Source organism: Choloepus didactylus, chromosome 8 (genome assembly GCF_015220235.1).
Source record: "Choloepus didactylus isolate mChoDid1 chromosome 8, mChoDid1.pri, whole genome shotgun sequence".
Taxonomy (NCBI): Eukaryota; Metazoa; Chordata; class Mammalia; order Pilosa; family Megalonychidae; genus Choloepus; species Choloepus didactylus.
This window is the reverse complement of record NC_051314.1, coordinates 128,968,523-128,993,527: the sequence shown is the minus strand read 5'-3', so window position 1 is coordinate 128,993,527 and position 25,005 is coordinate 128,968,523. Positions and strand designations below refer to the sequence as shown.

The 25,005-nt window shown below is 55.9% G+C and overlaps 1 protein-coding gene across 6 annotated transcripts in view; it reads left to right on the top strand.

The window, feature by feature from the left end:
• Positions 1-23,575, top strand: part of TSPAN9 (tetraspanin 9) — a 204,299-nt gene extending 180,724 nt beyond the window's left edge. For all 6 annotated transcript variants that reach the window (XM_037846280.1, XM_037846281.1, XM_037846282.1 and 3 more), the window contains 6 exons: positions 14,797-14,988; positions 15,346-15,420; positions 16,584-16,685; positions 17,469-17,600; positions 17,978-18,061; positions 19,992-23,575. In XM_037846280.1, coding sequence (XP_037702208.1) covers positions 14,797-14,988; positions 15,346-15,420; positions 16,584-16,685; positions 17,469-17,600; positions 17,978-18,061; positions 19,992-20,063 — 657 coding nt within the window. In that variant the 3' untranslated portion in view covers positions 20,064-23,575. The remainder of the gene's footprint in view (positions 1-14,796; positions 14,989-15,345; positions 15,421-16,583; positions 16,686-17,468; positions 17,601-17,977; positions 18,062-19,991) is intronic.
• Positions 23,576-25,005: the final 1,430 nt, after the last annotated feature.

Genomic DNA, 25,005 nt, shown 5'->3' with positions numbered 1-25,005 from the left:
CAGAGATTGTAGGTTGGTTTTTACAAAAGAGGTCAGAGTTTTCCTGAAGTGAAGCCAGCCTCTAGCTCTCCTGAGCAGCTGGTACCAGGGTCCTTAAAGTTTCCATCTCCAAGTAAACCCTCTTTTTTATTATTATTAAGGTAAATTTTCTTCCAAAGATGCAAAGGTGCAGAGTGAATGGGAGCTGTACCTCTCCCTGTTGGTTTAAAGGCGTGATTTTGTGGGTACCCTGGAGGCAGAACCCTAAATCCCTCCCCCTACTGACTCCCATACCAACCTGTATGTGAAAAAACCCTCTTTTGAGAGCTTAAGAGAAACATTGAGCCACAAAGTGCAAGCGTCTGCATTCTGCTGTGTCCTCCTCATCTCTCTCCTGCTACTGCTTATGCACGCTCTCTCTCCCTTTTTTTTCTGTTGAATAAGCAAAAGCAAGAGCAAATTTATTCCTCAGATCTCATATGAAAATGCGTAGTAATTGTTTCTTTTTGCTATTGTCAATATGTTTCTGTTCTGTTCATTGAACTTTGTTACCAGCTTCTGCCAGCTCACAGTTTAACAGATAGGTTATTTCCCTCCATGTTTGTCCTTTATAAAATGGCATCATCTTTCCCCCTCCAGGGCTCCGTGGAGGGAGCACTTGTGGGGAGGTGGAGGGAGAGGTGGGTGGGTCTGTTGGGATCTGCTTTAAAGCTGACCCCAATCCCCCCTCCCTGCCCCCTGCAGTTCAAGAGCCTCACGTAACTGCTCCTCCAAGTATAGGAAGTGTCTGTGTTCAGAAGTCATTGATTCTGATATATATCCAGGTTGGGATAGAATTAGCGGTTTTGATTTGATGTCATTGTGGCCTGAAACTCTGCCATCTCCTCCCTGTCTGTCTGTGTGTGTGGGAATGCTCCGTTCCCGAAGCAGGTGGTGAAGCAGCCTCAGAGCAGACCCCTGACCATGGGACCCTGGGCAGGTCTGGGAAATTTGGGTCATGATGTCCCCTTTCAAGGGGGTGAAGGGTCAGTGACACAGCACTTCTGAAACCAGCTCGGCTGGCACTGGTGGCATTGTTCCCTCCCTGCTCCCTTCCCAGAGAGAAGTGGGGCCGCCTTAGGGAATCGGGGGGCCTGCTTCTCTCCTCCCAGATCTGGGGGTCGAGTCACGTAGAGCCGGAGCTCTCAGCTTCCTCACCTGCACAGTGGCCTGATAGTGGTTTCAGTTCTCTCATACAGCTATAGGATCTCATACAGGATGGAGTAGAAATGGAATTACAGGATCTTAGAGCTGGAAAAGGCTTTGGATAGGATTAGGGTTAGCCTTTTGTTTTGTACATGGGGAAACTGAGGCTCAGAGAAGTGAACTGACATGCCCAGGCTAACACAGCAGGTGAGCAGCACATAATCAACATGCTGTGTGGTGTGGGGTTCGTCACGTCCTTTATCTAGGGACTTACCAGTCCGTTAACCTATAAACATACACAGAGACAGACACCTCTCAGGTGCTGTGGCATGTTCAAGAGCGTGGGGGCCTGAAGGGGACTGGGCTCCATTGCACCAGGGTTGGACAGTGCTCCCGTTGCAGAGCCGACAACTTGCTCTGTGTTGGCGTTCCCACAGTGCCCTTCCCTGGGTGCTCATCCTGGCAATACATGTCTGTTGGTAAATGAGGGCCTCTTGGGGCCCAGCATCGTGGGTGATGCCAGGAGATGCACAGAGACGCTGGAAGCAAGGCCCCCGCCCTTGTGAAGCCGTTTGTAGGCTGGAACATGCATCTGGCCAAGGCCAGTGCTGACATGGTGCAAACAGTGAGAACCACTGCAGCGTGCTCGGTGAAGTCTGAGGGGTTTGGCTCACCTGGAGGTGGAGGTAGGGGCTTCAGTTGAGCCTCGAGCACCCTGGATTGGATTGAGAACGGTGAAAAGGGAGCCAGGAAGGCTTTGGGGACAGGAAGAAATGATGTGAGCAAGGTGTGGCAGCAGGGGATGCTCAAGGAGCTTTGGGGAGAACTGAGGATGCTTGCTCTGTTAGGACAAACCTATTTATTTTATAGTGGTAGTAATTGGGCAGGCAAGTGTCTGATTGATTTAGTTTGTCTAACGCAGCGTCGGGGATCGTTACTTCAGCTTAGAGTGTTGCCGAGAACCCGGCTTTCCTGGGCGCTGGGCGAACCCAACCTGAGGCTGTCATGGTACCAGGGGGAGCAGCTGCTTCCCGAGCTCCCCACGCCCAAAAGCCAGGTCCCACAGGGCACCCCAGGGAGAGGAGGCACTGAGCCCGGGGCCCGCTCTGGGTTTGCTCTGGCCCCTCTGGGGTCACCGCAGCAGCTCCTTGTCCTCCCCGCCCGCCCGCCTCAGCCCACCTCCTCTCGCGTTGGCTTTCCGCTTATCTTAATTTATTGATGAAAACTTGTTTTACGGTCCAGCGCACAGACGGCAGCAGCTCCTGCCAAAAGAAAGCAGGCTCGCAAATCGGGAAAGCGAGCCACCTCCCGGAGATGGGTGGCTGGGGAGTCGGGGGTGGCTGAGAGAGTAAAGCATGTCTGGGTGGGCGCGCCACGGCGGCCTGGATTGACGCGGCCACCACCGCGGCTGGGGATGGCACTCGGGGACCTCCCAGCTGGCAGTGCCCCTCAGGCCCTCCCCACCGCCGGCTCCCAGCCTTTGCTCAGCCCACTATGCCCATCTCGGGGAGCAGCGACCGACCTCAGCCCGTAAATACTAATCACAGCTCCCATTTATAGCTGTGAACCAGACGCCGTGCTAGGGAGCTTATTTTCATGAATTTCATTTAGTCCCAATGACAACTCTACGTGGTGTGCCGTTCACCCCCCATTCAAACAACAGGGACTAGAGAGGGAGCCCTTGTCCGCGGTCCTCCCAGCTGGTCAGGGAGGGAGCTGGTCTACCTGGCTCCGTGGCCCCCTGTGTCCCAGACGCCCCGGACACTGAGCAGTGTCCCCTTTGCTCCGCGGCTGCCTTTCCAGCCTAGTCTCGCCGACCCTGCTGGCTTGGATGTCGGCAGGAGCAGGGGCCCCACCGTGAGCTTGGGTGCTGCAGGGACCAGCCCCTGGGGTCCTGGGGAGGGCCCACCCTGCTGGGGATGTGGTCCATCAGGCATGCATTCCTCTGTAAAGAGGGGGTGCTTCTGACGTCCCTGTTTCTGACCCACTGTTATTGCACAAACTCCTTCATTTGGGGGAAATATAGGAGAAAAAGAAGGTCTGCCAGGCTCCAAATTAGTTTATTTTGTTCTTAGCATCCTCTTGCAGAAGTGAAGCCAACAAGTTTTGCAATTCTGGTAAAATCAGCTGAGTAAGCAGATCACCTTGACCAGATTACCCCCCACCTCCCTCCAACCCATACACACTCCCCCCACACCCACCCAGGCCCACTCCTACCTGCCAGGCTGGGTGCCCCTGCCTGGGCCTGCCCCCTCTTTGTTCCCATCCTTGTGTAGCTCCGAGGGTCCCCCACATTAGCCACTCCTGGCCCCACATTGCTGTGCCTTCACTCCGTCTGGCCAGACACCTCAGGCTGAGGCCCACACGTCGTGTCTTCCAGCTCTGGCTTGCTGGCTTCCCTCCTCACCCTTGAGACTGGGCTTCCAGGGTGCTATACTCTTTAATAGTGTTCCTACCTCCCCCAGCTCAGATTTGGCCAGAAAGTTGCTGAAAATGTTTAATAAGATGAGGTTTGGGAGTTTTCTTCAACCTGTAGGAAACAGATACATAGAGGTTACAGTCATTTTAAATCAGATTAAAATTCCAGCTCTGCCCCTTAACTACATGTTGAGCCTAGACAAGATACTTTACTTCTCTGATCCTTCGTTTTCCCATTTGTAAAATGGGGGGAAATAATAGTAACTACGTTGTATGTTATTGTTGTTTTTTTAACCAAGCATTTTAATTTATTATTAAGACAGGAACCTGGAGGACTCTGCAAACTTTTGTTTGCTGGGATCTGTGGATCCTTGTATGTTTTTGGAGAAAAGGGCTTGACACAATTCCTGGCTGTAATTGGGGCTCAATAAATGTTAGTTTCATTTTCGATACCGTTAACATCCTCACCCTTCTTGCCACCGTCACTGCCACCACTACACCATTGTCATCATCATCGCTCGTCATTGTTTCCTGGTCAACAAATCAGTTTGGCTGCAGATACTCTTGAGTTTTCCAGAGATTTGCTTTTGGCCACCCTATCATAGTTAGCCTTCCTCTCTCAAAGTCCGAGCATGTCTAGGTGTCACCTTTTCTGGCTTATTCGGGAAGATCTGGTGGGTGACGTTGGTCTTAGCAGCTGAAGGTCCGTGGTTAAGAGCCTGCTTCCTGGAATCAGATGGCCTGGGCTCCTTCACCACTCAACCCCTCTGTGTCTTGGTTCTCTCATCTGTCGAATGGGGGGGACAAAAATAGTTCCCACTCATTGGGTTGGGCAGATCAAGCAAGGCGATACAGCAAAGCACTAAAAATGTGCTCCCGGTGCAGGTCTGTTATCACCCCGAGAGCCACATCGAGGACCTAAGCCAAGGTGGGTGGGCTTTGGGTGCCAGGATCAGGGGCTGGCTATGCTGTGAATGCAGGTGGCTTCTGCATCCTTGGACATGATCATCTGGAGAAACCGTGGCCAGGCAGCTTTTGGCTGAGTAACCCAAATTACCGTGCTCATAGTCTAGTTTCCCACAACCAGAAGAACGGTGAGGTGCATAGAGCTTGGCACTGGGCTGGGAGGTCTCAGGTTGTCACTTAATTTGGTGCTGAGGACATCACTGGCAGAGGGACTGAAAGTTAACGAGCCTGTGTCCCCCACAAAGCACGTCAGAAATGCCCAAATCCTGGCGTGGGTGGATGCAGCTCCCCAGCTGGCAGTGTAAATAATCAGGCTGCACGGGCACAGGACCCCTAGAGAAGAGGAGAATCACGTGTTGGCCGCATCAAAGGGTTATAGTAAAAGCATGTGTGGGTGGCTGTCCTGGGCCCAGAAATGAATTGGTTGTCAGGTCCAGTCTTCCCTGATATCTATATGTGTAATTATAGAGTGTTATGTGCTGAAATTGAGCTGTAGACGATCACCCTCATTACATTATTTAAAGGGCCTCAATTCCACGAGGCGGAACTGAGGCAGCCTCGCTGAACAAAGCTGCCAGCAGTGGAACTAGCTTCTCGTGGAGACCCTCACATCCCGGAACGGGGAGAATGGGCCCTGCCCCCTTCTGCATCCTGGAGGATATTAGAGCCTCCCAGGTAATTTGAGCTCCTTGCCAGCAAGATATGCTGCGAATTCACATCGTCCCTCTGCCTTTTCCAAGGGGTTTAAATAATAGCACAGTACCTTGTACAACAATTATATTCCAAGGAATGAGGCGCTCTGCAGGCAGGATTTTATTCATGCTCGCAGTGTCCCCGAGTGCTCGGGAGGTGCTTTTTCTCACTCTGTCTTCTAGCAGAGAAACATCTCAGAAAGGGTATGTGGCTTGCCAAAGCTGCCCAGCACACTCCGGGTCTCCAGGGCTCCCAGTTCTGCAGTCCGGGCTGCTGACGGCTCTGCTTCTCAGGAAAGCCCGGGTGGCCGCCAGTTTCAGTGTGATCCTTGAAGGTTGGTTTGTCGAGACCATCCCTGCCTCCCACCGCAGCCTCAACTTCACATATTGCTTCATTCTTTGATGCTGTCAGAAATGCTTTTCTCCTTAGATGCAGAAAATAAAACAAATGCAGGAAGCAAAAAAAAAAAAAAAATGCTGGTGATTGGAAAATCCTTTCTCCAGACTCATCTGACAAGCGGTTCTGAGACCCTGGTGCTTTCCCTCCCAGTTTACATTGACCTTGGGAGTTAAGACAAGGCCTGGTCCTGTGCTCCCAGGCTGCCTCCCCGTGGGTCCTCCCTGGGCCCAGGAGCTCGGGCCACCAAGGCCCTTGGGGGATCAGGGAGGGAGAGCTAGGGGTCCGTCCCCCTCCTCACTCCCACATAGAGTGTGTGATTCCTGCATCTGCGCTCTGGCTGAGAGCGCTGACAGGCTTGGGTGGCCTGAGCTCCAAGCTGTCGAGTATTGACAAGTTCCAGAGTTTGGGGAAAAGACGTGTCCAGGGATCATCATTTCTCCACTCTTCCAGCAAAGGACAGTCCTCCAACTAGCTCAGAGAACAGAAACCTCCAGTGGAGGAGATGACAGTGTTTATCAGCCTCCCCCGCCTTGGGAAGTTCTTCCCCGGCTCTGACACCTTCAGTGTCTTAGCCCGTTTCCTCTGGTGTGTTCCCGATAGGGATGGAAAACAGCTTTGGACTCTTCTTGAACCGTCTTTCCAGGGCCTTGAGCAACTCTTGCTGTCCAGAGGCTGCATTCTCCCTTAGCCAGCAATGAGTGGGGGCTGGAGGACTGGTGCTGGCTTGGAGGACACTGAGAGCCACGTGCTCCCCCACGTGTCTCTTCTCTCTTGCACCCGTTGTCCTCCCATTTCATTTGCATGTTGCACATCTTCAGCCTGGGAATAGGCCACCGGCCCACTGCCCAGCCTTGGAAGCAAGCGTGGCTCTCCCACTGGCACTCTCTGCCCTGGGAGGGCAGCGGGGATGGTGTGAATCGATGTTTATGGACTGGTGAATGATCACTACTTCTTTACAAGGCTGTCAGGAGCCATGTATCATCCGGTGCTCTTTGGCCTCCTGGCCACACATCACTTTTGTTCCTTCCAGCAGCCTTAGTCCCACTTTGGGCCCCCTTAGAGGGTTCTTAACGTGCCTCTGCCTCCCTCTCCATCACTGCCACGGACTCTCTGAGAAGGTGGGAAAATGCTGACCCCTGAGAAAGTTGACATAGGGCCTGCTTTCAGATTTGAGGTGTCCAGATGGCCTGGTAAGAGGAGTGCAGGTGGAGGTGAGGAGGTGAGCTGCAATGTTCTGCAAGCCTTTCTCCCAGATGAAGGAGTGGGGGTGGGAAACCAGAGTTATCAAGGGCCTGTGTCAGGACAGCACAAAGTCAACAGTCCCACCTGTTCCCCCTTTCTGGTTCTTGCCCCTTGCTCTCTAGGCATCAGCTGTCTTGGGGCCTGGGCCTGCTCTCAGCATCCCTGCCCTGGCCTGGGAGGTGTCTCCCTGGGGTCCCACAGATCCCTTGGTTGGAGCGAGCCCCTGGGCAGGGCAGGTGCCTTCCTGTCTGAGGCCAGGCCAGGGAAGCCCCAGAAAGATGGGGGCCAGGGGACACAAGCCCTTTGTGCAGCCAGCTGGGGGCCTGAACTGCTGGTGCCCGAGCATTACCACCCCACTCACCCTCTGAGGGTGGCAGGGGGGTACCCTCAAAGTCCTCAAACGGGGTCTGCCTCATTGCAAAATCTCATCTCCATGTACTCGTCAAGACTCCAAGACATACTGTCATAGTACCCAACTCTCAACTGATAGGGTGTTTGGTGAATTGGGGAAGCGGTTACCAGGGATTTTTAAGGTCCTTACAAAGTTCATGGGAGGGAATTGGCACTCTTGAAATATGTCATTCAAGGGCTTCGTTAACGTCAGAGACTTGCAGCTGCCAAGCACAGCAGCCTTGAGTTGGCTAAATGCCCTTGCCTAGGACCATCTTGGCTAGAGAATAACCCCATTCTCTATCAAAATGTAACTGGGTTGTAGATATGCAAATGCTTTATATCATGTTTATTTGGAGGAAAATTAGGCTCAGAAATATGGGTGCGATCTGTTTGTCACCTATGCAAGCTGGTGATATTAGGGACTGCTAAATGAAGCTGTGAAAGAAATTGCAGGCTTCGAGAGAACCCATGGGATCAAAAAAAGAATGACCGAGGAATTGTGCTCTTTGGCTTTAAATTGTGCATAAGCTCAGCATGAGTCAAAACTGTGCTGTGGCCAGCGGCCAAGCCGCTAGGGGCTTAGGCTGGATTACTAGAAGTATAGAGCACAGAGCGTAGGAGGGGAGGGCGATATCTTTGTAGTCTGCACTTATCCTTCTGTAGCTGGAGTCAAGCTTTCAGTTTGGGTCAGAGATGACCAGTGGAAGGTGACTCTGAGGTGAAAGAATCTAAAAGCCCTGTAAGAGGCCAGGAGAAGGATTGGGTAGGGCTGTTGTCATATGCCATGATATATTTAAAAAACCAGTCACCCTTGTTCTTTTTGGGCTTCTTGGGCAAAACTAGTGCTGATGCATGTCAGCCACGGGGAAGAGGACTCTTGAGTTAATAAGAAAGAACTCTTGACTAATTAGAGCTGTGCAAAAAGAAGGAAGGGGGTTTATTGTATCAGGCACCCCGACCCTGGGGCCATCAAACAGAGGCTGGAGGACAGTGAACACAAAGGAGAGGCCCCGCTGAGTGTCCTCTTCTGTGATTCCCGAGTGCTGGGATCCTGCAGAAGCATCTCTGTGACATTGTCCCTTGTTTCCCTCCATGCCGAATTGGAGGCATTGTACATCGCCCCCTGTTCCCCAGCCCCGCCTGTCCCTCCCTTTGTGGCTGTGAGAATGAATGAGCTGCAGGGGCCCCTGGGAGGCAAGCGGGGTCTGAGCTACAGAGTAGCGGCCCCATTTCTGGCCCTGATGTATTGTCCCTTCTCCCCGAGATGGAGTTCTTGGCAGATTGGCTTCTCCCAGGGCCGGGCACGTTCATTTCTCGCTGGCACGTCAGGCTGTGAAATTAAAGTCGCTTTAGTTTTCTTTCTTACTCTCTACATCCACTAATTTATTAAATGCTGTTAAACATTGCGTCTGGCCATGGCTCATGGAAAGCGGTGGGGAGTACTTAGAGCCAATGTTTGAAGAGCTCCTGCCAGCAAAGTGGAATGGGGGGTGGGGGGAGACTGGCAGGTCAGACCAGGGCCAGACAGGTTCAGGGAGCCCCAGTGACATCTGACCCTGACCCCAACCCCAGGAGCGGGTGTCTTGTGGACTCTGCAGTGGGTATGCAAATTCAAATAGCCAAAGAGCATGGTGAGCTCCAATGGGACTGGGGCAGGTGGAGCAGACGAGTTACACCAGGTAAAGGCGGAGTGAGTGGGGGCACTTGGGGGTTCTGGAAGGGGGAAGAAGGGAGGCTTGGGGAATCTTCTTCAGGTGGGCTTGAGTGTCTCAATCAAGTCCTAGTCCCAGGATGTGGCCTGCTCAGGCCCCCTGTCCCTAACCTCACCATCCATCATTCATTCATTCAATCATTCATTGAACACATCTTTATCTAGGATTCTAGGCCCCGTGATGGCAGAAGGATGGCTAAGAATGGACCTGGGCTCTGGAAATGCTCTTGTATTTAGTGAGGGCAGACAGCAAGTCTCCATGGAAGACTGGGGGTCCCTGATGTACCACCCGGGGGTGGGGGGTTCCTGGGGAGGGGCCACCTGCTTTGGTGATAGAGTGTGGGCAGCTGTGAGAGGGTAGAGGAGTTGCTGACCCCTGAGCTCTAAGCGGTTTGCAAGGGGGAGGCCGAAACTCAGGGTGGGGAGAGGTGAAGCTGGGGGTGGAGGTTGAAGCTTGGTTGGCGGGGGATGGGGGGAGGCTGAAACTCTGGGGAGGGAGGCTGAAGTTAGGAATGAGGAGGGTAGTTTGAAGGCGAAATCATGGACCCCACTTCCAGAGAAATGGGATGTCAGCATAAAAAATACATAAGGACACATGGCAGAACATATATCAGAACTACAAATCAATATGGCTAAAACAAGATGAGGAAAAATGCCATGGGGAAATTAGGCTAATTAGAGCCGGCTTAATAGATGAGGTGAGGCTGCAGTGCTGGTTCACTCTAAGGCCACAGCCTGGTGGGCCTCGGTTTACCTGCCATGCATCTGTCAGATGGGCCCAGGGATGATGGGGAAGATCCTGCATTGTCCGTGCACTCGAGGTCTCTTGCCTGTGCCCTGCAGAAGGGAGACCCAAAGGCATCATAAGGGCAGGACACTGTTCCAGGCTCTGGGGATTTAACAGCGAGCACAACAGACCCAAATCCCAGCCCTCCTGGCGATGAAGGCCACAGGCAAGTGCAAAGGTGGGAATTTGTCATCTCAGATTTGGGCAAGGATTTATTTGGAGCCCTGAATTGGAAATATTTTGAAACTGGGGCTGTGGGCAAGGGGCAGGGGAGGCTTGACAACTCCAGATGGTCCCTGGGTCTGCCCCTGCTCAGACCACACCAGGAGGGGCTGACGACCTCGGCCGGTTGCTGCTGACACTCACCCTGCCTCACCCCCGATTCTCCTCCTGCCCTGCTCGGGAACTCTCAGCTGAGACAGCTCTCTGGTTTTGGAAGGGAATTTTCCCGAAGGCCACCCGCTGAGCTCTGAGCTCTGAGCTTGGCCTGGCCTCCTTCCAGTGGGGCAGCGCCCTGTCCCGGTGCCTTCCCTTCCCCTCCTCCAGCCCTGCCCTCGCCCTGTGCCTGCTCTGCCTCCCGAGGTCCGTTGGCTTCCTGTCTTCTTGCCCCGACTTGTCAAGGGGAGGTCTTACTAGCCAGGGCTCTGCAGCAGCCCCCCATGTCTGTCCACGGCCATCATTGGGCGATTGGCCCCTCACTGCTCAGGCCCCAGCCCTCCCCTGCTCCCTGGTGGAACCTTCCCAGCACACTCTTCCTCCCCATGTTGGCTCATCCCTTTCAGACCAGGGCTGTCTCAGCTCCCCCTGACCCACCCCCAGAGGAGACACACCGGGTTCTTTCTCGGGTGGCTGTCTGGCTGGGGGAGTGATGGCCAGGGTGGTGGGAGAGGTATCTGGTAAAGGGCAGGGGCTAGGGCAGGCAACCTCGGTGCTGTTGACATTTGGGGTCAGATAATTCTTTATTTTGGGGAATGTCCTGTGCCTCATAGGATGTTTAGCAGCATCCCTGGTCTCTCCCCACTAGAGGCCACTACCACCCCTCCAGTTGAGACTCCGGACACTGCCCTTGTCCCCTGGGGGTGGGGCTGGGGTGGGGATCGCTCCTGGTTGAGAACCACTGGGCGAGGGGATGGGAGTAACTTGTGTCAGGCGTGGCCTGGAATCTTCAAATGACCATGCTGAAGGACTTTAAAAACCATCCAGTCCAAATCCCATATTTTAAAGGAAATTGGGCCTTGGAGAGCTAAAGCATCTTAAGGTCACACAGGGGAGCAGTGTGATGAAAAAGGCATTTTAGGAAAAGGATGTAGGCAGCTGTATGTGGGCTGGGCTGAAAAACCGAGGCCAGAGGCAGGGGAGGGGATGGTGGGCTGTGGTCAGGGCGGGAGGCCCAGGGCTAAGTCCCAGGACCTCCAGGGACCCTGGGGGTGCGGAAGGAGCTCCAGACTGCAAGCCAGGAGACCAGGGCTGGTCCCAGCCTGGCAGTGGGACGGGGGTCTGCTGTGGCCCTTCTGGATTCCTGATCTGTGAATTGAGGCCTGATCTTTGGCTCTGCTGTGTTCTGGGTCGTCTGAGGATGGGAGCAGAGGTTTTGGGACTCCTGAGGCTCAGAGGAGGTGGGGTGGGGTGGGGTGGGGTGTGCAGAACCACTGTGCTGACTGCAGAAGCCTCGTGCCCTCTGCTCTGTGTAGCTGGACGACAGAGTCAAAATGCCCCGAGTTGGGGAGGCAGGGCCATGATGGGGGTGGGGAGCAGGGGTGAGGGCTTGGCGAGGAGGCTTGCCGGGACTTCCGCACAGGCTGCTACAGAGGCTGCCCCACCTGTCAGCTCTTACTTGGGCTTTACTTAACCTGGGGCAGGGAAGACCTTAGATGGGAAGGGAGGAGGGAAGCAGATATGGGGTCAGGGCAACAGCCCCGCTCCAGCGGTGGAGGGGGCTCCTGGGGTGGCGGGTTGGGAGGCTTGCAGACCGAATCAAAGAATGTGGAGTATGAAGTCAGAGAACCAGCTTCAAGGGAGAGGACCAGCTCTGGGTGGTGTCTAAACTGTCGAAGCTTTCCCAGAGGAGGTACCCAACTGCCACCCCGTCGTGGAGGGAAGCGGACCCCACCAGGCACACACCCTAGGAGACATGGCTTCTGGGGAAAGCTGTGCTCAGAGCTGCTCCAGGCCTGGAGAGGACCCATGCTCTGAGGTCCTGGGGGGTCCCTGGGGTGCCTCCAGCTCCAGGGCTCCCAAAGCCAATCTCTCTTTCTCAGGCTTCCCTGCCTGTAGGGAATGACCCGGCAGCCTGGGCTTTCCACTTAACTCATTCTGGGGCCCAGCTTTTAGCGTCATAAATCTTCAGCATGAAGATCATGAATTTTCCATGGTATGATTAACGAAAGAAAAACTGAGACAGCAGCATAAGAACTGACCAGATTGAAGCAAGTCCGTGACAAGTTGGATGCAAGTTGCTGCCTGTCTCAAGCAAACCAACGTTGCTTCCGAACCATCCTGGAGCGCCACCTCCTGGTCATGGAGGGTAGTGGCGTCCACTCCCCTCCGGGTTCCCGCAAAGCTTGGTGGATTCCGCAATTGGGCGGGCACTCTGGGCCTGACTGGGGCCTCGGAAACCTTGACCTGGCTCCATCTGGGGCTGCTGTAGGGTAAAGGAGGAACAGGACCGCCTTCCACAGTGTGGGGAACCCGGGCAGCTGCCGACTTGCCCAACTCTCATTGCCGTCAGACAGCTCCTTGAAACATCTCTGATTCAGCTACATGGAAATATTCCGTTTTTTTTTTTCATGTCCAGCCTGGACCACCTTTCTATTTTCCCATTGACCAAAATCCTACTCATTCTTCAAAACCCAGCAGGCCCTGCCAGCACAACCTTCAAAATATATCTCCAGTTGGACCATCTCTCAGCACCCCACGGCAGCCCTGGCGGTGCAAGTCGCTCAAACACTACAGCTGCCTCCCGGGGGCTCTCCTGGCTCACCCCCTCCATCCTCCCAGGGTCTGTTCTCTGAACAGCCGCCAGGGTGAGCTACTGGAAACATAAATCAGGTCCCTTCACGCCCCAGCTCCGGGGGCTTCCCATCACACTGAGAACCACATCCAAATTTTCTTTACCGTTGCCTGCTAAGCCCGTCCCGACGCGTCCCCGGGCCGCCCCCACCTTCACCCTGCGGCATCCACAGTGGGCAGCCTGCTCTGTCTGCAGCTGGCCGAGCTCATGCACCTCAGGACTTCTGCCCTTGCTCTTCTCTTTTTCTGGAACATTCTTCCCCCAGATGTTTTCCCGGCTCACTCCCCCTCTTCATTTGGGTCTTGCTCAAACATTGCCTTTTCTGAGAGGTCTTCTTGGAGCCCCTGTCTCCCCGTTACTTGCTAACTCCTTGCCCATCCTTATTTATCTTCTGGGCACATATCAGCACCTGAAATGCCGTGCTATGCTTGCTTACGTCACGTCCGTGTCCCTAGCAGTATCTCCTCCTCACAAGGGCAGGGTCTTTGTTGGATTTGGTTGCCCCTGACTCCCAAGCACCTGGGACCGTCTGGTACTCAACAGATAGGAGCGCAGCGTGGGTTTGTGGAGTGAACGAGGGAAGGAAACGGCATCTCCCCGGGGGCACCACTGCCTCTTCCCCTCATTGTCCCTGGTGCGGTTATTGCGGCCGCCTGGGCCAGACAGCAGGGATGTGCTGATGCACATGGGTCAGGCGGCCAGCACAGTTCCTGCACGTCGTAACTGCTCAGTCAAGGAACAGGGCTGGAACCAGCCACCCACTTTACATACTGTGTTTCATTTAAATTTTCACAAGAATGGTAGGTAGGTGATGCTGTCTCCTTCCGCCTGAGAGGAACTTGCAAGGCCACACAACCAGGACAAGCTGGAGCCAAGTATCAAATCCATGTCTGTGACTCCCGGGCCCTTACTGTCCCCTTGCCTAAACCAGTACAGTGCTTGTCTCCTCTGAACTCCTGGAGCATTTATTTGGCACTGCTGTATTCTGCCAGGGTAGACACATTTATTTGGCACCGCTGTATTCTGCCCGAGGTGGATACTGCTTTTTTTTATTGCTTCTGTCTCTTCTCTCCAGACTCTGAAAGGCAGGTCTCTAAAGCAGCTGTAGCTTTTCTGGCAAGGACCCTGCATGCTGTAGGCACTCAATAAATATTGGTCGACTGATTGATTGGCTCCTCAGACTCAGCAAACTTCCCTGCACTGACGGAGGGAGTTGGGAGGTGGGGAGTGTCAGCTCTATCGAACATAAAATAAAGCAGATGTGGAGATTGGCAGCCAGTGAAACTGAAGCTTCCCAGGTGAAGCAAGTGGCGTTGCAGCCACTGGGGTGCTGCTGAGAAGTGTCGATTTTTGGACCGATCGTGTCGCTGCTGGCTCAGTTGGATGGATGACAGAGGCTGTACCTCCCTCCCACATCCTGCACACCAGCCAACCGCTCCACCAGCCTGGCAGGCTCTGTCCCTTCTCCCCTGGTGGAAAACGGCTTCCTCAGGCTCCTGTACACTGGCCAAAGGACCCCTCTGGCCAGGGCAGCCAGACATAGTCCCCAGAGGTTCTGGCTCTAAGACAGTGGATTCTGGGGGTTTCTTCCCATTCCCAGAGACGAGTCCTATCTGCTCTCTCCAACCACTGTGCGTCCCCCTCAGCCTCCTTCTGGAAGCCAGGCGCCCCCACCCCCTCATATGCATCCAGCATCTCTTTTGTAGATGCTTTTGCCTGTCTCTAATTTGATCCTCAGAGTGACTCTGATGCACATGAGGCTGATATGATCCCATTTACCAGATGGAGAGACTGAGGCACCGAAAGGTGAGGGGCTCAGGCCAGGTCACACAGCCTACGTGTCGTGTCTTTGGCCTGGGACCAGAACCTGGGCCACCTTGTCCAGGCCAGAGCTGGCCGCAGCTGACCAGTAGCCCAGGCCTGGCCCTTTCCGGTGTCTCAGAGCTGGGGACGGGAGACATGGAGGTGGGGGTGTGAGCAATCTGGAGCTAACGGGCTTTCCTTTCTCTCCAGCTCTGTGGATGCGGGCTGCTTGGAGTGGGCATCTGGCTCTCCGTGTCCCAAGGCAACTTTGCCACCTTCTCCCCCAGCTTCCCCTCACTGTCCGCAGCCAACCTGGTCATCGCCATAGGCACCATTGTCATGGTGACGGGCTTTCTCGGCTGCCTGGGGGCCATCAAGGAGAACAAGTGCCTCCTCCTCAGTGTAAGTTGCACCCCTGACCCCAACCCTCCTGGATCTCCCTGCACTTGGGCCATTGAGTTGCCTGGGAACACGGCCACTGGGCACCCAGCCTGAGCCCAGGGAGCTTGCTTCCAAAATGCTGTGTGCCTGACCACACCCCTCTTCCTTGTGATCAGCTCTCCTTGCCCCAGTTGTCCCTCCTGCCCCTTGGTGTTTGTCGACGTCATCTCCTCCCTGGGCTTTCTGGATTCCTTAGGACTGTGACCTGCCCCCACCTGGGAGGCCCTGCCCAGGGGCTACCTGTCCCGTCCCTCCCCATACATCTCCCTCTTGCCAAAGCCACTATCACCTGCCCATGCCTGGACCTTTCCTTTCCAGTTTTTCATCGTCTTATTGGTCATCCTCCTAGCAGAGCTGATCTTACTTATCCTGTTCTTTGTCTACATGGACAAGGTAAGCCCCCAGCCATATAGGACTTCATTGCCCTTGGGGTTGGGGCCAGAGCAAGCCAGAACTTTTCCTGGCCAGAGGAAGAGGGCTGGCAGATAGTATCTATGGGGAAAGGCGAGTTAGACTACCTAGGAGAGGCCCAGGTGGGAGGTTTTGGTGGGGGTGGCCTGAGGCAGGCGAGTTTTGGGGTAATTACCCTGTGTGGTCTTAGGCAGTGGAGCACTCTGAACTACCCAGGGATGGAACAGGCTGGAGCTAGTGAGTTCCCCATCCCTGGGAGTATTCAAGCATAGTTGTGTGTGCCCACTTGATGAGAGGTTTCGAGGAGAGAGTCCAACCTCACCCAGGTGGTTGAACCTGATAATTAGAGGGTAACCCATTAGAAACAAGGAAGAACTTTCCAGGTGATATTGGTGAGTATGGCTAACAGTGGAGGTGGCTGAGTTCCCTTTTCTGGTGACCACTGAGAACAGGCAGCTTCTCCTGGGCCCAGGCTGCCTCGAGGCTCTGGGGGACGGCAGGGGCAGCCGCTGGCAATCTCACCAGGCTGGAAAGTTGGCAGTCAGATTGTAGAACCTCCTTATTGGTGCCATCGAGGATGGCTGGCCAAGCTGTCAGTCTCTTATACAGGGCCTTATCCAGCAGACTTTTCTGGTGCTCTGTACCCCTAAACTGTGTAAATATTTGTTCCTGGGGTCTTGAAGTATTTGCCCAAGCCACTGAAAGAGCATTAGTGGGATTGGAAACAGTTCTTTAGGTTTGAACTTTGTGAACAGGAAGACATAATTTCCTTCTTTGTGGAGACATTCCTCTGCGACAGCCCTGACCTTAGCTCTTTATAGAAATGGTTTTCTTTAATCGTCGCAACAGCCCCATGAGATAGATACTGTCATTCCAACGTTACAGATGAAGGAGTGGAGGTGAGAGGCAGGAGAGGTTGCATTAGCTGCTGGCACAGAGGCGGCGCTAAGATGAAAGTGACTGGAGTCCCTGCCCCAGGGCATCTCGGGCCGGGGCAGATTCCTCCAGCCTGGGGCCACGCCTCCCCTCCCCTCCCCTCCCCTGCCCTGCCTTTCTCAGTGGTCCTGGTCGACTTAGGGTGGGTTGGGGCAGGGAATTTCCTCCTGGGCCCCACCGACCTGTGGCACCTGCCCTCCACCTAACAGGTGAACGAGAACGCCAAGAAGGACCTGAAGGAGGGCCTGCTGCTGTACAACACGGAGGACAATGTGGGGCTCAAGAATGCCTGGAACATCATCCAGGCCGAGGTGGGGGGCTGGGGGCTCAGCAGGGGCAAGGCCAGGCAGGGAGGGGCCAGCCCAGGCCACAGGGCCCTCTGCCCAGGTTTCCTGGATTTTAATGGGGGGGGGGTGGTGTCCAGTCTCCCTGGGGCACTGGCCTGTCTGCCAGATCGGACACGACACAGTGGGACACGGCCAGGGAGGGACAAGGCGTGGCCAAGGAGCAGGACTGCACACTGCAGTGGACAGGCCTGGGGGAGCCATGGCGAGCAGCTAGATGGGCACAGCATCCTGGGGAGGGTGGGTGGTCGAGAAGGGCAGGCCATCATGCCCTATGTTCCTGAGCCTCGGAATGAATAACAGAATTGATTTTAGCTACAGATTGCCTCCCTGATCAAGCTTGGCTCAGGCAAGAGGCTCTGACTTAAGATGAAAACAAGCCAGTACACCCCACACATACCACATTAAGCCCTGGGGAGGGGCCGGGGGGCAGGCCAGTTTGGGGCGATCCACAAAGCCTAGAGCTGGGGGTGCCAGCAGGTGCACAAGGGTTTCGGGCTCTGGCAGGTGTGCAGCTCAGCAGTGCAGGTGGCAGTGTCCTCACTCTCCTCCAGTCTCTGGAAGGGGGTAGTGCCCACCCCTGGGGCTAGCTGTGGCTGAAAGGAGGGCTGAGCCCCTCGGCCCCTCGCCTGATCTCCAGGGCAGGTTGTTTTGGGGAGCAGGGCTGGCCCTGACAGGGAAGGCCGAGAGGAGGGTGGGGCAGGCCGGGACGTGCTGACCGCCTCCCTCCCTTCCATTGCCGCCCGGCAGATGCGCTGCTGCGGCGTCACCGACTACACAGACTGGTACCCGGTGCTGGGGGAGAACACGGTTCCTGACCGCTGCTGCATGGAGAACTCCCAGGGCTGCGGGCGCAATGCCACCACCCACTTGTGGACAACGGTGAGGCCAGAGGCTGGGGGGTCCGGGCTATGGACTGTCCAGGAAGAGAAGGCCCCCGGGGTAGGGCGGGGGCAGAGCACCCGAGACTGGCTTCACATGAGCTCTGGGGCACAGGATGCCTGAAACGGAGGCCAAAAGTCAGGGAGAAGGTCAGGGGGCCTGGACCCACAGTCTGAGGGCGGGTCAGGGAATGAGTGGGGGTCTGAGGATACGCGGGGTCCCTGGAGGTGGGACCTTGGGTGGGGCAGGGCCTGCTCAAGGGGAGGGAGGGTCTGGGAGCCAGGTGAGGGCAAGGACAGGGGCTGATGGGAAAGCGAGGTGGGCGGGGCGGGGAGCCCATGGCCAGGCCAGGGCCCTGACAGCGAGTCTCTCCCCAGGGCTGCTATGAAAAGGTGAAGATGTGGTTTGACGATAATAAGCATGTGCTCGGCACAGTGGGAATGTGCATCCTGATCATACAGGTGAGGGAACTGCACAGGTGGGCGGACGGCACAGGTGGGGGGGATCATGCAGGTGAGGGTGACCATGCAGATAAAGGTGACCCCACAGGTGGGGGGACCATGTAGGTGGAGGTAATCAGACAGGTGAGGGATCACGCAGGTGAGGGCACCGCTCAGGTGAAGGAGATCCTGCTGACGGGGTCCCCACAGGTAAGGGGTTGTCCAGAGCCTCAGTTCATCCAAACCAGACCTGAGCCAGAGAAGGAAAGTGAAACAGAGAATTTGATGTTAGACAGAGGAAGCAGATTTGAACCCAGGCAGCCTGAAGCCAGGCCCCCCTGCCCTGCTCTACTGCCCGCAGGACTTTGGGCTGGTGAGGCCGTCTCTGACCGTGCCCGCCTGACCCCGCCAGACAGAATCAGCCTCTGCCTCGTCAGCACTCCTTCGGTGCACTGGGCATGCGCTGGTGTTGCATGTGGCCCCTCAGGGGTCTGGGTGGGAACCTGTCTGTCCCCACTCGGCAGGGACTACTGGCCTTGTCCTGAACAGAATGAAAGCTGAGTCCTCAGGGAACAATTCTGAGCTCAGCACAGGACCCCACGGGGGTGTGTTCCAGCTTCAGCACTTAGTAGATATGTCTGAGCTGGGCAAGTTATTTAGCTTCTGTGTGCCTTAATTTCCACTTCAGTGTAATGGGCACAATAATAGTGCCACATCTTGGACTACTACAGGTAAGCGCAGAGAGTAGAACAAAGTACATAGGAAGCACTCAAATCTAGCTGTCATTGCAGCCATTTAAAGAGCAACCACCCTCGCCAAGGGCCAGCGTGACTCAGCCTTGACACAGCTGACTGGGAGCAAAAGCCCCCCTGCCCTGCCCTTTCTGGGGAGGGTGCCAGAGGTTACCCTGAGGGGAAGAGCGTCTCCTGGCTTCCTCGTTGGCCAGACTGAGGCTCCACTCCCCGCCCCCCTGCCCCCCCACCCCCTCTGGGGATCAGGAGGCTTCCACGTCTGATTCCCCTCGATGGACTGGTCCACGGGAAGGTGTCACCACCCTGCAGGAAGTTATCTTTCTTAGCAGGTCCCGGAACTCTTGGTCCTGGGGGCCGGGTGATGCCTGAGGGCATTCAAAGCTTAACGGGCATTTCCCAGCACTCTGATGTGGGGTGCCCTTACAGCAAGCGAGACTCTCGTGGCCAGGCCTGGGCCAGACCCTGCAGCGGGGTCACAGCCACACTGTCCTTCCCAGCAAGGCCCAGGCCTTGCCCCGAGAGCCATGGAGGGGGCAGGCCCAGTTCCCCTTGACGGCTCGTGCTCTTCAGATGCTCTGCTACCTTCTGCCTCCAACTCTTGCCCAGGTTGCCACCCCCTCCTGGGATGCGGGAGTTGGGGGAACACACACGAGTATTAATACGCCTTAAGCACAGCATGGCAGGTGTGACAAAGGTGCTGCAGCCAAAAAACTCAGTTTGTTATTATCATCACATTATTCCAGAATCAATGAAATGAGTCAGTATCTGTTTGTAATTATTCCCGATACTCCACTTCCCCTCTTGAGTTTCTCTTTAACTACCTTTTAGGTTCAGGTCCTTCTGCGTCTGATTTCATTCAGGCCCTCAACATTCCTCTGAAATAGGCATATCATTCCCATTTTGAAATGAGGAAACTGAGCCTCTGACATGGTTGATAACATTCCACACACACAGCTCTGAGTGGCCAAGCTAGGATTTGACACAGAAGGACATCTGTGGGACCCTGGGCTGGGCCACTATGACCACAAGATCCTCCTCGGCTTGCCATTCTCTGGATTCCACAGTGTTTATCAAGCATCCTCAGGGGTCTAGACCCACTTGCTGTAGGCGCCCCGTGACAGTCCAAGGACGTACAAGGTCAAGGTCAGACCCCAGGATGCTGGGACCTCTGTCGAAGGCCTTCTCCCCCTGCCTTTCAGATTCTGGGCATGGCCTTCTCCATGACCCTCTTCCAGCACATACACCGGACAGGGAAAAAGTATGACGCGTGAGAGGCTGGCCGGGAGCTGCGGCCCCACCCGGACACTGTGCGTGGAGGAAGATTTAAGCTTTGTGTCGCCTGCCCGCACTCTTCAGACTGCTGACCCTGCACCCCGCTGCCCCAGCCTGCCCTCCCCTGCCCACCCAGCCTTGCCTCAGACTCCCTGGGGCGGAAGGCTGGTGAGGAAGAGGCTTGCAGAGACATGGGGGAGCTGGGGCTGCCTGGACTCCTGCATCTGCATCTTTACCAATGAAGACCGGGTGGGTGGGGACATGCTTGCCAAGGAAAAGCTCCTGGCACCGATGCGACTCTGCCCGCCTACCCTTCCTCACACTGACACTTTGTGCTCACATGGGGTGGGGAGCAGGAGCGCCCCTTCTCGTGGAGAGACTGCCCTGGCGGAGGCCACTGCCCTCCATGGCCAGCCCTGGGAACCTGGAGGAGCTGGCAGACATGGGATGGGGGTCCGACTGCCTCCAGGCAGGGCCCATGGGGCCTCTCACCCAGGCTTTTTATACCTTCCAGTGTAACTTTTTTATTTTACTCCGATTATGATTATTCAGGAATATTATCTCTCAGATAAGTTTAGGGTTAGCTTTTGGATTTATAACTTTCTACTGCGTTGATTTCTTTAACGGTTTGATTTTTTTTTTCTCCGTGGGTGAGGGACGGGTGGGGAGAGAGGACGTTGGTCCAGTTTCAATCAGGATGAACCACTGTGTGGCACTCAGGAGGCTCTGGGAGCAGCTGCGCCTGGCCTTGGCTCTAGGCACATTGAGGGGGCAGCACGTGTTGGACGGAGGGCCCAGGCCAGGGTGCGGGGTCTGCTGAGTCAGCTCCCTCTGACCCCGGCGTCCAGGGCTCCACACTGCATGTGGCCAGGGAGCCTGGGAGAGGTGGTGAGACAGAGGGACCTGGAGCCAGAGTGAAAGGCTCCTGCACAAGAGCAAAGGCGTTTGGTCACTGAGGGTGAGGCCAGAGCAGTGGGGGGCAGGCATGAGTCCCTGGGGGTAGCTCAGCGCTTTGCCAGGAACGTGGTGGTCAGAGCTGATGTGGGTCTGTACACTTTTCACTGCTGGGTGTGTTTCCCCTTGGTCCTTCCCCCTGCCCTCTGCCGGTGAGGGAGGCTTCCCCTTCCCCCCTGCAGGCCTTCCCGCAACAGGTTCTGCAAACCCCAGATCCTTTCACAGACATTCCTGCTAGCAACTCTCCAACAAATACCTCTCTAGTTCAGATGCTGCTCATTTTTCTCATGTTTGCTTCTGGAAGGGGAAGCAGTCCTTACCTTTGGCTGCTCACACACTGACAAAGGACCCATGACCACTAGGAGCTGGAGGTGGAACCAGTGCCCATGCTGGCCCTGGCCAGGTGCACTCGGCCTGCTGATCCCTGCTGGGAGGGAGGAGGACTAGGTCCACTCAGGCCCCAGTATCCTCTTTGCCTTCCTGGGTCACAGCGAGGAAGTCAGTGGCTGGGTCTGCCTCCAGGGTAATAGGTGGTGATCATGTCCCATGTGATTTCTGAGGATAAATGATGGAAAACTTGAGAGTGGTCAGGCTGGATTTTGTTACAATTACCCCAGGAAGGAAGAACCCAAAGTCGTGGCATGTGCAGACTGTGTGTGTGAAATGGACGGGCACGGTGGTCAGTGCAGCAGGATGTCCCCACCAGAGCTGATGCTGGCCCAGGGTAATGTTTTGTAGTTAAACACAAGAGTCCAGGACCCATGTGACTGAGCTGGAGGGTGCTGCCCACCGGCCACTGTGCTGGATGGCACCTTGTGTGGGGCAGGTGTCTTCCTCTGCCCCCTGGCTCTTTCCCTTGATTTCCCACCTGGGTCCCCCCTCTTCTCCAATCTCCGTCTGCCTGTCTGTTCTAAGGTCTGAGATGCGGCCAACACAGCCAACCAGTAACCCGTTCATTCACCTTAAAATTCACAGTAAATAGCATAAGAATTGGGACCAGGAGTATAGAACTTTTGGTGCATTCAGGATTCTTGGTGTGTTTTTTTTGGGGGGTGGGGTGGGGGGAGGTGGGAGAGTGAGAGCTGGGTGGCCTCTGAGAGTTGGGCCCACCTCTGCGAGACAGGAGCAGCGTGTGACCTAAAGGCCGGGAAGGCAAGTCCTTGGTGCAGAGTCAGGAGGAGACAAGCCCACGTTAGAACAAAACCACCTTTCCCTGCCCTCCACGGGCCCTGCCTTCCTGGGACGGTGCTTTGGCTATGAGCCCCACACTGCAGATTGTGGAGCAGGCATGCCCGGTAAGGGAGACAGCCCACAAGAATTCAAGCCCCACCGTGGGCCCTGGTGCGGGAAGTTTTCCCTGGGGGTGGGGGTGGGGTGCTATATGGATGCCTATCAATGCAATTTTTAGTTTTAATTGATTTCACTCAACAGCAGAAGTGCATTGGGCAGGGTTGGGGTGGGGGAGTGGGGATGGATGGCCTCCTTGGCAAGCTTACTTTTCTGGAGTGCTTCAGGGGCATCTCCGGCCCTGGGGTCTTTGCTGCAGCCCCTCCCCACCATCCATCTTTCCACAGTCTTGTCTGCAATCCCCAAGCTGCCTTCAGACCTTGCCCTACACTCGGCTGTTGACTCATTTGGCCGAGTCTACACTGAACTGAAGTCTGTGGACGGGAAAGGGGTTCTTGCCAGCCCCTGCCCGTCTCATGGAGTGGCCCCACAGCACACAGGAAGGGCATGTATGTGATGCCAGGGCCTGGGGATCTCACGGGGGTGGACTTAACTGAGTGTGCCTCTCCGTCCCAGCCACCTTTGCCAAAGTCCACGTTAGTTTAATGGGCTCCGATGCAAGCAATTTGCAGGCTCAACTCAGAGTCCCTGAGGTGTTTTGGACAACTACAAAGGGATGTCCAGGGTAGACTCCGGCTCTCTCGACGGCTGTGTCAGAGGAGGCGAGAACACGGGGGGCTGAGAGCTACAGGTGTCAGGGGCAAGTCTCCACCAGCACCCCCTGCCCAGCCCCCGCCCAGCTGGAGCACCGTCCCCCCTCCCGCCACCAGCATGGGCCTGCTGACCGCACCCCAGACCCTCTCACCAATGTTCTGGCTTTGACTGGGAACAAGGTGGCCAAAGGGCAGCCCTGGTGGATGGCTGTGACCGTCCCCTCCTCTCCGGCCCCCTGCCCACCCACTGGTGGAGGTGCTAACTTGCAGGGACATGGCATCGGATGGGAGCTGGGTGCCAGGTGCTTGGGGTGCAGAGTCCGCCTAGCCCTGCTTGTGTTTCCTCCTCTCCACTGCAGCCAAGCAGTGGTCCCCCGTGGGTCCCGGCCCCCCTGCCCTGAGTGGCGGGACCCCCTAGGAGGAGCGGCCTCGGATGGCCCCTCCCACGTCCTGCCCACCCGCAGGGAGCATGGGAGAGCACGCGTGTTGGTTTCAGATGCACTTTTCCGCTTGCAATGCCTTGTCTGTGCGTTTCCTTCATCCTGGTCCCAGCTTTATTTAACGCCATGTTTTTAGCATGTTTTTAAATAAAGACTGATAACGTGTCAAAAGCGCAAGCAGGCTGTCTCTTCACTGTGTGTTTTTGTGCATTCAGCCATGACTGTGAATCATTTCATAGAATGGTTGGCATGAGGGACTCAATCAGAGACCCTCCCACCCCCTGTCAAAGACCCTGCCCCCCAGCAAGGACTGCATCTCCCCTTCCAGGCCTGGGTTGAAGACTGCTGGGGTGGGGAGGGTCCCAGTTCTCCAGGGAGGCCCGAGGGATCCTGACAGCCCCCTTTGCCTGGTGAATGGACAGCTCGACCCAGGGTGCATCCAGGTCACCTGAACCCCTGCGTGAGGCATCTGTGGGGGTCCCTGCCCCACCCCTTGCGACACCAGCCCGAGGGCCCCGTGTGCTGTGGGGGTGGGGCGAGGAGGCCCGGCTTCCAGGAGGTGAGAGGTGGGCAGGGGCTGTCGGTTTTAGGTACAATCTCTCCCAGTCCCTCTGTTGTTCCATGGATGGGAAGGCCCCCACTGTGACCTGGCCAGCCTCTGAGACAGCCTCAAGAAGACATGGAAACAAACATGGGGGTGGTCAGTTGGGGGTGGGGATGGGATCTAACACCACCCACGTAGGAAGAACTGCTGAGGGAGGAGTCTCCCAGCTTCCACAGTTCAGGGACTGGGTTATGGGTTTCCCTGGAACATTGCAGTCACGGGGACAAACTGCAGGTGAAAGAAGCCCAGAATGCAACCCGGCCCGGGGTTGTGGCTCTTCCACATGTGTGGGGCGGGGGCGGGACTGAGGAATGAGTGTGCACTGTGGGTGGACGCAACTTTAAACCCCTCCAGGTGGGGCTCTGTCTCCCTCCCTCCTTGAGGGGGCAGCCGGGGGGACACAGCATTGTCCCAAAGCATCATCTTCTGGAGCCCGGCCCCATCCAGCAGCTGCTCCATCTCAAAGCCTCCAGAGACTCTGCCAAGGAGTAAGGAGTCTGTGGCGACCCTCTGTCAGAGGCCCAGTCGGAATGGGATCCCTGAGAGCCCCCCATGGGAGGTTTACTGACAGGACTCTGCGGCTGTGGGGTCGGGAGTCAGTCATGGCCTTGGGGGTGGTGACCTTCCATTGCCTGCTGAAGACAGAGTCATGGGAATGTGGGTGAAGCCACTTCCTCTCTGCCCGTTCTCTTACTTCTGCCCCTGGCCCCGGGACACATGTGCTGTCTGCATCCAACGCAGTGAGCTGAGCCGCATAAGGGAGGCTGCCCTGCTGGCTGGCACAGCAGATGCTCGTCTCAGGATAGGGCTGGGCATCTTCTTCTTGGAAGCTTCTTAGGATGAGGTGAGAGCCTTCTGCGAGGGGGGCTGGACTCTTCAGCCCATGGGAGGGGGTGGCCAAGATGACTTGGGGGGCCCCTCCTTTACTCCCCCATTCCTGCATGACCTGCTAGGAGAGCTGCTGAGCACAGTCCTTGGCAAAGGGCCAGCCAGATGGGAGAGT